The 13,378-nt window shown below is 48.5% G+C and overlaps 1 protein-coding gene across 1 annotated transcript in view; it reads left to right on the forward strand.

The window, feature by feature from the left end:
- The first annotated feature begins 2,503 nt into the window (after window positions 1-2,503).
- Window positions 2,504-13,378, forward strand: part of ONECUT2 (one cut homeobox 2) — a 69,387-nt gene continuing 58,512 nt past the window's right edge. Inside the window, exon 1 of the mRNA XM_053408910.1 lies at window positions 2,504-4,353. Coding sequence (XP_053264885.1) covers window positions 3,126-4,353 — 1,228 coding nt within the window. The 5' untranslated portion in view covers window positions 2,504-3,125. The remainder of the gene's footprint in view (window positions 4,354-13,378) is intronic.

Raw genomic sequence — 13,378 nt, forward strand, 5'->3', positions numbered from 1 at the left:
TTGAAGGCATGCTTACTCAAAAACTGAGTTCAATGTGGCTTACTCGCAAGTGAATGTACATTGGAAGGTAATTTTTTTATATAAAAAAAGTTCGGTGTAGAACGTGCAGGGGGATCTTAGACATATTTGCACTCAGAAAGGCAACCCACGAGCTTATTAGGGCTTACTCCAAAGTAAATCTGTAAAGGATTTGCTTGCACGAAGTAAATTTCCTCCTTGCAACCCTGGGCGAAGTGACCAGAGGAGGAAGCTCTATCGAACTTAGCTTATTTACTCCCAAGCAAATTCTCCCTAAGGTAAAGGTTCCATGTCTTGATATGAATCGGGCCAACTGCATCCCTTGGGGTTAATCTTCCGAAGTCTCTGTCTTTCTGGTTATTGTGAGCTGTTTGGAAAATAACCACCAAAAGCACAGGTTTGTAATAATCATAATCACCATAAATTTGTATTTTCTTTATTATCTGCTAATTAAACTTGAGGGTGTTCAAGAGCAGGCCTTTGGCATTTGTTTTGACTCTCTCTCTCTCTCTCTCTCTCTCTCTCTCTCTCTCTCTCTCTCACACACACACACACACACACACACGAAATCTCATTAAGGTTCCTGAAGGCACAGCTACTGCAAAGCTTCTGCCATGTTGGGGGTCCCTAACACAAGACAGCCAAGCGTCTCCTTGGATTTTCTCACATTAGTGAGGTTTACATTCGAGGAAACCGTGCTTTTTATAAGCTTGCCATCCGAAGGAGGGTGTGTGTGGAACTGAGCTCCACTAAAATCAAGGCTCTTGCTTCCAAGGACAGCTAAGTGCATTGGCCACGATCCAGCCTAAATTAAATGCCTTGTAAGTCCCCATTGCAGGCGCTGAACTTTCCCATTGAAATCAATGGGCGTTTTAGCAGCGGCCGCTTAGCGGCGGCCGAATCTTGGCCGTTGGCTTCGCAACTGGATTGCCCTTGCAATACACGTCGATGTAAGTGCGCAGCTCCGACGCGTTCAGGAGCCGGTGTGCATGCATAGGATTGCGACACTTGCATATGCGCGCGCAAAAAGGCAACCTGGAAAATTTGTAAATTTAACGCTTCGTGCCCTCGGGGCAGAGACCTCTCTATTCCTTGCGTCAGTCTGCTTAAGCTCCATGCGCCCTAACAGCTTAAGGATCGAAATGCCAGTTTCATAGTCCATAATTGCAGGGCTCATTCGGCGCAGACTTCCACCGAAGCCTCTTTTTGGAAAGAGGCGAGGAGGAGGAGGAGACTGGGATGGCGAAACAGCCCAGCTAGAGGCATTCTTGGGACTGCCGAGATCTCCATAAAGGGCCATCCCCTCTCCATAAATAGCGCATATATTATGCATATTCACACACACACCCCTTGTTGTTGTTTGTGGTTGCAACGAGGCAGGCGCCGCCGCTGCCGTCTACCTCGCGGGGAGCTGCAGCCTCGGCCGCCACGCTCCTCAGCGAAGATCAACCCGCCGCTAATGAGCGTGGCTGCTGCATAATGAAGCCAAGTTTGGCTAAGTTCTGTGGCGCTCCAGGAAGGAGGCGCGGGGTGAGGGGAGAAAGAAGGCTGAAAGATTCTCCGGATCCAAAGGCGATCGGCTAGGATCACAAGCTCTGTTCTCTTCCTCCCCAAGAGACAGTCGGTTTTATGCATTTATTATTATTGACGATTTTTATTTTTTTCTAAAAACCAGCCATCCAGCAAAGCCAGCCCAAATATTCCCAGTAAAAAATAAAACACCAGAACATCACCTTTGACGGACTTTGAGCTGGTGTAGAAAGGCAATGCTTGGGGAGGGGGCTGGGTGTTTGGTGACGAAGAGCCGGATCCTCTGGCTGTCTTACTCGAAAGAAACCCCCCAGGACTCCAGGGAGGCTCGCTTTCAGCCAGGCGCGCAGAGGCGTTGCAGCCCTGGATACCTGGGTTGGCGGTGGACGGGCTCCCTAAATAAAGACCGACCATGAAAATGCGGGGGGGGGGCAATCACTAACAGTGGGGCGCTACATAGACATTTATGTGTGTGTCTTTGTGTGTGTGTGTGTTGTAGCCTTTAACGTTGACTAGCTGGTGCCTGTGCCTAACAGAAAGGAGAGCTGGAAAAGAGATTTCTGCCGGGCATCGCCACCCCTTTTAGGTACCCACTTAACCGCCTCTGATTACTGCCTTGGCGGTACCCCGTTATTTTATTTTTATTTCCGAGAAGGGAGGCAGCTCCCGGGCGTGGCTCTCCTCTCCCCCCCATCTTCAGAAGCTCCCTCTCCCGCGTTCCCTTTGTGCGCGCCGTGCGCCCTGCTTGCGCCTGGGCGCGGAGAGAGAGAAAGAGAAAAGCAGGGCTGGCCAGCTCCGTCTCGATACCCAAGGCAGCAGGACGCTGCATCTTTAAATTCTCTCTCTCTTTCATTCTCTCTCTCTGCCTCTCTCCTTGGCGTTTGATTCCAGTGCCTGGGAATCTTCAGGCAAGCTTGAAGCCTCCCGGCGCGTCGCTCCTCCTCCTCGCCTCTGCCATTGGCCGGGCTCCCGCAGACCTTGAGCCGGCTGGCTCGACGAGGCGTCCTGAGTGGGCGATCCCCTCGTCCATCCGTCCGCAGAGCCCGCCTTTTCCCCGGGGCTGGGCTAGGTTGATGGGAGGCGAGCCTCGATCGCAACTCTGGACAGCTCCAGCTACCCAAACAGACGACGTAAGAGCAGGAAAGGGCTCGGACATGGCGAGGCGGCTGCAGCGGCGCTGGCCAGGCTGACGGAGAGGCTGGTGGCTGCCCTCCCTTCTCTCTCTCTCTCTTTCTCTCCCCCACCCCCCTTCTCTCTCTCTCGGCTCCCCTCCCGCCCCCCCACACGCACTCACCACACAATTCACACACGCACACAACTGAGAGGCCTTATATCGACACCCCCCCCCGTCCAAAAAAAGAAAGGAAAACCCAACACAGCAGGAGCGTCAGCAGCAGCAGCAGCATCCAGCATTTTCCTCTGGCGAAGCGCCGCGGCTGGAGCTTTTGATCCCCCCCACCTCCTCCCCTTCCCCAGAGCCAAGCGACCCCCGGAGCTCCGTCTGCCTGCCTGCCTTCCCCCTCTGCACCCAGCCCCGCGAAGCCCCCTGGTGCCGACCACCCCTCTCCATGGACTGAATGAAGACTGCGTGCACCTCCTATCGATGCCTAACCAAAGAGCTGGACAGCTGCGCCATGAACCCGGAGATGACAATGGAGACGCTGGGCCCCTTGCACGGGCCCTCGAGCCATGAGCAGGAGCTGATGGGCAGCCCCAGCCCCCACCACCACCCCAGCAGCCGGAGCGCCGGATCGCTCCGGGTCCACCCGCCGCCGCCGCCGCCGCCGCCTCCAGGCCCTCCGCCGCCGCCTTCCCACCAGGACTTGGCGTCCGCCTCGTCGCGTTCAGCCATGGTGACCAGCATGGCCTCGTTGCTGGACGGCGCGGGGGACTACCGCGCGGAGCTGTCCATCCCGTTGCACCACGCCATGAGCATGCCGTGCGACTCGTCTCCTCCGGGCATGAGCATGACCAGCACCTACACCACGCTGACGCCGCTGCAGCCCTTGCCCCCCATCTCCACCGTGTCGGATAAGTTCCACCACCCGCACGCGCATCACCACCCGCACCACCACCACCACCACCCGCACCACCACCCGCACGCGCACCACCACCACCACCAGCGCCTGTCGGGCAACGTGAGCGGCAGCTTCACCCTCATGCGCGACGAGAGGGGCCTCCCGGCCATGAACAACCTCTACAGCCCTTACAAGGAGATGCCCGGCATGGGCCAGAGCTTGTCCCCCTTGGGCGGCAGCCCTCTGGGCAACGGGCTGGGCTCCATCCACAACACCCAGCAGGGCCTGCAGAGCTACGGCCCCGCGGGCCACGAGAAAATGCTGAGCCCTAACTTCGACGCGCACACTGCCATGCTGGCCCGCGGGGAGCAGCACCTGTCGCGGGGCCTGGGCACCCCTCCGGCGCCTATGATGTCTCACCTCAACGGGATGCACCACCCCAGCCACCCCGGAGGCCACCCTCAGTCTCACGGGCCGGTCTTGGCCTCCGGCAGGGAGAGACCCCCGTCTTCTTCCTCGGGAACCCAGGTCAACAACTCCGGGCAGCTGGAAGAGATCAACACCAAAGAAGTGGCGCAGAGAATCACGGCCGAGCTGAAGCGCTACAGCATCCCCCAGGCCATTTTCGCCCAGAGGGTGCTGTGCCGTTCTCAGGGGACCCTTTCAGACCTTCTAAGGAACCCTAAACCTTGGAGTAAACTGAAATCGGGCAGGGAGACCTTCAGGAGAATGTGGAAATGGCTGCAGGAACCCGAGTTCCAGAGGATGTCAGCCTTAAGACTTGCTGGTAAGCCTTCCCACCCGTCCCTCTCGCTCTCCCCGGGTCTTTCCTTGTGTCACGGGGGGTCACCAGAATATTCGCTCTCCCAGGGAGTCAGCGGCCAAGTCTGTTGGTCCTCGGGTCAAAACAGGTTGGAGGCTAGGGAGAGAGGTTACTTCGCCTACGTGTGTGTGTGTGTGTGTGTGTGTGTGTGTGTGTGTGTGTGTAGGGCCTGAGTGCTGCACAGGCTTTTGAACTTGGCTGATGGGTTGTCCCAAGAACCAGCCGCCTTGGTTTTCGGGAGAGGATGCTCGCGAGACAATGCCCAGGCCCTTTGCTCTTCTCCCCACTTCCCTCCGCGCCCTTGCCGCCTTATTATTATTATTATTATTATTATTATTATTATTATTATTATTTATTCGGTGGTCTCGGTTTGGGTCTCTGTGGTACTTCTGGATGGCGACACCTATAAACAATCCCCGAGGTTTCCATCTTCCGGGCAGGAATGCTCCAAAATTAGACATCTTCTTTGGAGAGGGTTGTGTTGTTGTTGTGTTGTGCCCCTTCTCTCTCAGGAAAGTTCCCTGGAAGATGGAGAAAAGGGAGCAGCTCTTCTCCCCTGAGCAGCTTTTAGGATGCGCGGGGAGCGGGCGCGGGAGAAGACAGCTACAGCTTTGTGTATGCTGTGAAACAGGGGTCGCCAACCTAGTGCCCCTTCCTCAGGTGATGCTGGACTTCATTGCTGACCCGCTGACCATGCTGTCTGGGGCTAAGGGGAGTGCAAAAAGCATCTGGCGAGCGCCACGTTGACTATCCCAGCTTTGGGAAAGGACAGTGCCTTTCTCAGTTCCAATCTCTGAGTGCTGTTTGTGAATTCTTTCGTCTATTTATTACATTAGAAATGGAGCACAAAACCAAAGCCTTTCTTTTTGGAGTCTGCTAAGGTGTCTGAAAGATAAATAAAAGCGTGTGTGGTTGTGTCGAGGTGGAAATCTTCCATCCTCGTCTACCCCCCCCCCCACACACACCTTTCCCTTCAGATATGTGTGTGTATCATTTAAAAGTCATCATGAGTGGAAATGGGGAATTAAAACCCGGGTTCGCTCTGCGAAAAATGAGGCGCTGAGATTGAAAGCTACCAGATGAACGCATCAGAAAGCTTGGGGACTCTTTTGGGAGGGAGGGAGGGAGGGAAGGAAGCAGGGGAAAGGGCGCTATTTTCTGCAGAACAGATTGGATATATTTGAGCGTGGGGGGAGGGGGAAGGAGAGAGAACAATCACATTTTTTTGGTATATTGTTCTTTTGATGTGTGCCGAGTTGTTTGCGGGCGCCCTCTAGTGGCAGCTAAGGGAAGCCTTCTACCCCTTCTATTGTTCTAAAGATGGCAAGGAATTTCGTCCATTTGTGCGTAATGAAAAAATATTACAGTACGGATTGTTGACAAATGAATCACCTGGATAAAGGTGGGCAGGGTCGGCAGATCTTACTATGCAAATCACGCTGAATGGTCTGAAACTAGGAGACGCCAGAAGGTAATGTGTATAAATATATATATTTCCATCCCATATAATGTATGCATCAGAAGGGGGAACTGACTGCACCATGGTTTTGACAGCTATTTTGCAGTGCAGCCTCGGGTATGGAAAGATAACCCTGCGCGGGGATTCGCCTCTCATCCTTTCATCACCCTTCATCACAAGGTAGTTAGATGCCCAAGGCTAGAGTCACAGAGGAGCGTGTTGATTTCTGGTACATTGAGATCTATTGTTTCCTAGGCTTGCTCCAGCTGGGCATATTTAAACATTCTCACACAGTCTAACGCCCCCGTCCAATGTTTACAACCGCGTTTAATAAGAGGAATCCCTCCTCCTCCTCTATCCTTGACAATTGCCTCATTCACCTGTAGTTTGATTGATTCTGGTCTGTTGCAATTAATCGTTGGCTGGTATTGATTAGCAGAGGAGAAAACTACTACACAGGGATACCTCCCCCCCCCCCAGAGATGACTTCGCTTCCAAATTCTTCTCACCCCACCCCAATTTCCCACCCCATCTCCAAAATTACCCTCGCCTTTTACTATAGATATACCAAAGGACTGATCGATCCTTTGCAGGAGATTTCAAACCCCCCTTCTTTGGGGAGGGGGCGCTAGGAGGGTGGGGAGTGGGTTTTTTTCCCCCTGACGCGTCTCCGGCGATTTCTTAATAATTAGCATTCCTCCTCTCTTAATTATGAGCCGCGTTACCAGCTCGTGGGAAACTAAGGCAGGAGAGGAAATTGAGTGTGTGAATGTTTTGCTTTCCTGGCGAGGCTGGGTGTGTGGCTACATCCTTTGTTCGTGTGTGTGTGTGTGTTGTCACGTCACTCTTTCCCTAACAAGACAGTTTGTGAACACCTCGTCTCCAAAGATGAGCTCCGCTTCCACCCGCTCCTTCCCTCCCTCTCGGCCCCCCTCCCCTTTCTCATTGGGTCTTACTGATGATAATTAACGTGAGAACCGTCTGAATTGGTCTATCGACCCGCCTTTTGCATGGTATTCCCCCTTTTAATAGCAAGGTTGTTTGCGGTAATAAAGCAACGCGTTGGGAACGAAGGGAGGGGGGCAGAGAGGGTATTACGGTGGTGTTTTCCTCTTGGTTTTACGCGGCGTTATTTTAGATTGGGGTGCTGAGGGGGTCCCATATTTCTTTCTGATTTTTCTGATTTACGCAGAGCCGAAGGAATTTCAGGATGGGGGGGAGCGCTGGAATGCACCCCCAAGTCTCTTGCTTTTTAGGATTCAAGTCCTCAACGCCCTTCTTTGGAAGTAAATTCTATGGATTCCAATGGGACCGTACGCACATCTTGCGTCTAGAAGTTCATATTTCAAAGCATTAAAAAATATGCTGACCTTCAAAGCTGCCCGATTATAATCCAAAATCAGAGGTGCAAGAGTGACAATAGGTGGGAAATACTTTCCTGTCCTGCCTATTAAATATCAGTAGGCTAAGATACTATTATGAACATTTTTGGCGTCGCGATCCCATTTAGGTTGCACTTTTAACTCCACAGCGACACTTACTTCCGAGTAAACATATAGAGGCTTGTGCTCTTAGGCTGCTTCCTTGCAGCTCCCCTCTGAATGCGCTACGCGAAAGTAGGGCCCATTGAAATCAATGAGCTTTCCTTCCAGCAGGTGCGGCTAGGAGTCAGTTAAAGAGGAGGAAAAACTTGATTGTTTGATAAGGTTTCTAGTACAGCCACAATCTCGTTCCCTTCTTACTTTCAACAGTATGCGGGTTGCACCTTTTGAAAAACCGCGTGTAGATGCGCTCCGGCTCCGTTTTGGATGTTGATCCGCCGTTTTATTCCGAGTAGCCCTGGCACACTTGTTGCAACGCAGCCTAAGGAGTTCTCCACGGTGCGGGGATGGCCAATATTGCCATATTCACCACCGCAGCTTGTCTGTTGGAGAAGTTGCTGGCATTGCTCGAAGGAGCCAACGGAGGGAAGGAGATATTACCATGGACTTTACGCGTAGCTGCAGACACCAGCAAAAGCGCGGGGGACGTGCGCAGAGAAAAAGAACAAAAGCCCTCTTTCTATGAATTATTAAACTAAATCTGGGTGCTTATGGAGAGCCGGGGGAAATGGGGAATGCTTGGGGGGTGGGGGGTGGATTGCGAAGCGCACTCCGGTTTGGGTTGGGGAGTCACAGAACTGGAGCCTTGGCAGCAAACCGAGGATGGAGGTTTCTGCGCATTTCAAGGGAGTGACAACCCACCGTTTGGTCCACTCAGTTTCACAGCTGCAACAGCAGCGACCTGGGCAGAGGGGTGGGGGAAGGTCTGGTCAATTTCAAGAGCCGCGTTTGAGTGATGATGGAAGGTGACTTGGTATAGTCTCTCCATCTCTCTCTCTGAGCTATTAAAAATTCATGCTCAAGCCCCACAGGGCGAGATGGGCCGCTGTGCCGGGGTGATTTCTTTACATATTTAATGTCTGTTTAGGCTCTTTGCTCAGGCAGAAAGCAGCCTGCAATAATAATAATAATAATAATAATAATAATAATAATAATAATAATAATAATAGGCAGCCAGTCGAAAAAGAAGCAGCAGGAAGAGCCGACGGGTTTCACTGGTTCGAATTTTACCATTAAAATTTATCCACACAGAGAGAGAGAAAGAGAGAGATACAGAAGGCAGACGTTTCTCCTAACAGCCTTTTCTGGGCTGGGCTGGTAGTGGTAGCCGCGCGTAACCATCGCCAGGCCGGCCTGCCATCGCTGGCAGAAGCTCTGAACACGCTAGTTAATTGTTTTCACCTTTGCGATAAATATCACTTATGCAAAAGTCGCCCCGCCACTCTCTCCATCCACTTCCTCGGCGCCCCCTCCCCACCCCTAAATTTAACGATTTTCAATTAAGAGGAAGAAACATAACAGGAAGAGGGAGGGAGGGAGGGACAGAGGGGGAGAGAGGCCAGATAATCACTATAACTGATTATATTTGTGTATCTGTGTGTATCTAGGCATATAACACATGCACACATTTCGCTGGCTGGCCAGCAGTGCAAGCGGGAGACATTCCGAGGGATTTTATTTGCTCCACGCATATATATTCCTTTTCCATTGCTGTGCGGCGCTAGTTATTAATGAACGCCCACATTTTCCTCGAACGGCTAATATTAGTGCTATCAGGAAGCTATCGTTTCGATTAACACCCGGTGTTCCTTTAATTACCATTCCCTCATTTGCCCTCCCCGCCTCCCTCTGGGGAGGATTGAGGGGGTGGAGTGGGGGGGGGGAGAGAGAGAGACCTTCAGCCCCCGGCTGACATTTTCTCCTCTTGTTATGGCGAGTTCTGAATGCGCAATGGCCGTTGCGCAATTCCAGAGCATCAGATGTGCGCCTAATTGGCACAGGAGCACATGGTCAGGTTCCCACTCAGATCAATGCAAATGTTTCTGTTTGCAAACAGGAGGACTCTGTCCTCCGCCGCCGCGCCTCCCTTCCCAGAAGACACCTATTTCGTACAGAACATTTCCCTCCTTTAAAAAAAACCAACAGCATTTATTTGTGTGAGCGTTTTAGGTTTCAGATTTCCCTTGCTGTCCTAAAGACATGTTAAATGAAAATTTGTGGCTAGGGTAAGCAAGCACACTCATGGAGGGAAAACAAAACAAAAAACAATGGAATTTTGACATCTGCCAGATGTTCCAAGCCACCCTAATGCCAAAGGAATAAGGGCATTGGCAGATGATTTAAGGGTGGTTAATTGTGGGATATGCAGATCGTGGAGTAATAGAGGGCACAATTATAGTGGCAATTAAGCACCTCTGAAGTCTCACTGAAATCGGTGAGAGAGAGAGAGAGTGCGCCTTTGTGTGCTTCAGTATCGCACATAGGAATCAATGGGATCTGAGAGTGCTTAACAGTGGCTGAATCAGCCCTGTGTCTGCTTCGTTGAACACATGCTTGTTTATAGATCTCTGCTATTTGCTTTATTCATTCATTTGTTTTGCTTGCTTGCTTTAATTGCAATTTTTGTGTTGCCTTGCGATTTCATGCCATGAGCTGGCTGAAGAGTCTTTGGCCTCTGAATATGGGGTGTACAGTATATATTATATAAGAGAGGAGAGGCAGAGCAGACTGGGATTTTCTCCAGTGCAGACTGGGAACTGCACAAGAGTGGTGCAAGCATATTCATTATGAACCATACAGATTACTGAATACAGCTGTAATAGGTCAGGGAAATGGGGAATGACTTCGGCCTAATCACCACTGAAAGAATTACACACCCCTTACACAGCTCTGACTTATTTCTATGGAGCTTTCACAGGACCACCTACCAGTGGATTATGTTCATACGTTGTGCATGATAGTTACAAAATAGGCTTACTCCCAATAATATATACCTGATTCCTGCAACCTGATTGAATTATTCCCCCACCCCCAATCTAAACTGCAATGCACACACTACCAAAACCAGTGACCAAAACACCCATTAAATTATTGTGAAATTCACCCTGTACTAAGGATACAGACCTAAACAGACTTGCTTTGGAGTCAGCCCTGTTAAATTCATTGATACTTATTTCTGACCAATTTTTAATTATCCTTAAATACTCCTTAAACTTGTATCAATGTACACAACCCAAGAGAGTTTGGAGCATATTTAAAACCAGTGAACTTGAGCATGAGTAAGAGTTATAGTTCAGCAATATGTTTAGAAGCAGAGTGCTATTATAATATACCAATGCCGGAAGAATACAGTGTCAGCAATAATAACCCAAGAATAATGTAATGCAAACCATTCTGTTAGTTGAATACTGCACGTTTTGGCTAATCTTTTAAAAACAAATTTATTCATCACAATGTGCACATGTGTTGTGCTATCCTGGTGTAAAAATGGTGATGCGCATGTGGAAAGAATATTCTGCAATCAAATAATCATTTTGGATCCTGTGAATGAAATAGTGTGTTGTGCAGAAGGAGGGGGATAAATACTAAGTCATATTGCCATTGTCGAACAGATCATCAGTACTAATCACCAGGGCTGGGAAAGACATTTGTTTGGTCATGCCTATGGAATGAACACTTGCCGAACAAACTGAAATACATATTTTCTTCAATATTTGTACTCACCCAAACTTAGCAATGCAGCTCAGTATCCAAAAGTGCATACAAAATTGTACATATTATGGGGAGATTGCACAAAAAATGCCTATATTCACAAAAATAACATACAGAAACAATGGGTGTGTATCTAAGTGGAAACTACTAGCAAAAAGATCTATATTAGACAAGGTTGCATACAAAAATGTGCGCAAGTGTTCATGCAACCAATTTCTAAAGATGATAATTTTAAAAATTGCAAAGGGATATGGAAATGGGGAGAAGTGACCTTAAGGCTGAAGAAATGAGAAATAGAAATTGACCAATCCATTCATTTTTATTTATCACATATAGATTCTATCTCTAGACTCAGAAGGTGGTGAGACCTGTCCAAAATACAGAACATAAGTTTTGAATGCTATGGTTTGAGGGATTTTGAATGCTATGGTTTATGCAGTCTTTAATTCTATGGTTTGTGCAATATGGTTTGTGGGGAGACAGAGAGCTGTGTCAGTATTTATATATAAAGTATAAAGCACTGCTTCGTGGCGGGCTTTTTAAGTTCAGCAGTGTGTATGCAATATCTCTGATTGGTGCCTGTATGTATATTACATGTATTTTGCTTTATGCATTCATATTCCCACCCTTTTTAGCAATTTCAATCAGTACCTTCTAAAATTTGCCTGGGTTTGTTTACACATCCCTCTCTGTTTATTCTGTAGCCTGTCACTGCAACATGCAGATATAAATAACGAAAACATTATGAGAGAGAGAACAGTTTTGGAGCACCTACTCATATCAAAGCCTTTATAACAAAACACACAGTTTCCCCTCTTCCAAAACAAACCATCTTGCAATACCATAACATTCAATACTATGTTTTATATTTTAGACAGGTTGTCACAATGCAATCTCTTTTTATTCATAGATATTGGTGGGCAAAATATTTGCATGCACAGATACATTACGGAATATGCAGCAGTAGAGAATAAGCAGCCAAGAATCATTTGACCCAAATCAAGATGCAAAATTCTGTCCCACACCTTTTTCCTCCATTTTCCTCCAGCCTAGCACACAAAGCCACCTCTGTCCCTGGAGTGTATGGCAGGTTTTACTTCTAGCCAGACTAACAATTTCTTCTTCCCTTACAGAAGCTGGACGGGGGACTGTAACATTCTGACAGTTTTTGAGTGACTGGAATGCTTATGTGCGTTCTTGGTCATAATAACAACCCAATCAATTGGTGTTAGAAAATTCCCGGTCACAAGTGGAATAATGATACTTAGCCACTGCTGTGTTTGAAACACGTGCATACACGATAACGATCATGTATTAATAATCTGCCTTTTTAACCAATTCGTTGAATAAAATTTAAATAACTTACATACTACAAAAAATGGAATATGTGGTTGTTTTTCAGACCTTGAATAACTTGCAATTTACAGGGCAATCTATGCACATCTACTCAACTAAACTCCACCAATTTCAATAGGAATTACTCTTAGGTAAGTGTGTGCAGGGTTGCAGCCTTGAGAAACGAAATCTGCTTCCCATTGTTGGTACCATGGACATATTTACAGTACATGGTACCTTGGGTTAAGTACTTAATTCGTTCCGGAGGTCTGTACTTAACCTGAAACTGTTCTTAACCTGAAGCATCACTTTAGCTAATGGGGCCTCCTGCTGCCGCCGCGCCGCCAGAGCACAATTTCTGTTCTCATCCTGAAGCGAAGTTCTTAACCCGGGGTCCTATTTCTGGGTTGGCGGAGTCTGTAACCTGAAGCGTATGTAACCTGAAGTGTATGTAACCCGAGGTACCACTGTAATGTTATAATTTCCTTTGCTTGTTGCAGTAACACAGCAGAATTTTGAAAAAGGTGTATGGAGGGATAAACAGACACACCAACTCAAAAATTGGCCTCACCCTTTAAAATTAGCCCATTCCCAATCAATCAACTAGGGTCCAATCCAAGCACACTCACTTGCAGGGAAACTATGACACTTAAGGCTTACTTCTGACTAAATATGCTTAGAACTGGTCTATAAAGGCTTGGTTGATTAATCTAATGATCAGACTGATTAAAGCTCGCTGTCCTTATGTTACCAACTTTTTAGCTAATTGAAAAAGTTTTGATTTACTGGATGTTGTTATCCGTCTTTCTTTGGAGGCAATGGAAAAGTGTCTTCCTTTTGGGGGTGAAGTCAAACTGTTGGAAGGTTGCAGCGTTTGCTGTGGCTGCAGAGACTGATACAGGAGAGACATGTGTTGTTGCAGCTGGGGCAGATGAAGTTTCTCCTCTGGTCACGGCTATGAATGCATGACCTATCTGTCTGTCTCCAGGCACTATAACCAAATCATATGTGTATGTATTATTCTGTCTTGCCTACCACTGTGAATACTTTCTGAAATGCAGTCTCTTGAGTCTCTGGTATGTTTCTGCGACAGGCTATGCCA

Source organism: Podarcis raffonei, chromosome 11 (genome assembly GCF_027172205.1).
Source record: "Podarcis raffonei isolate rPodRaf1 chromosome 11, rPodRaf1.pri, whole genome shotgun sequence".
Classification (NCBI taxonomy): Eukaryota; Metazoa; Chordata; class Lepidosauria; order Squamata; family Lacertidae; genus Podarcis; species Podarcis raffonei.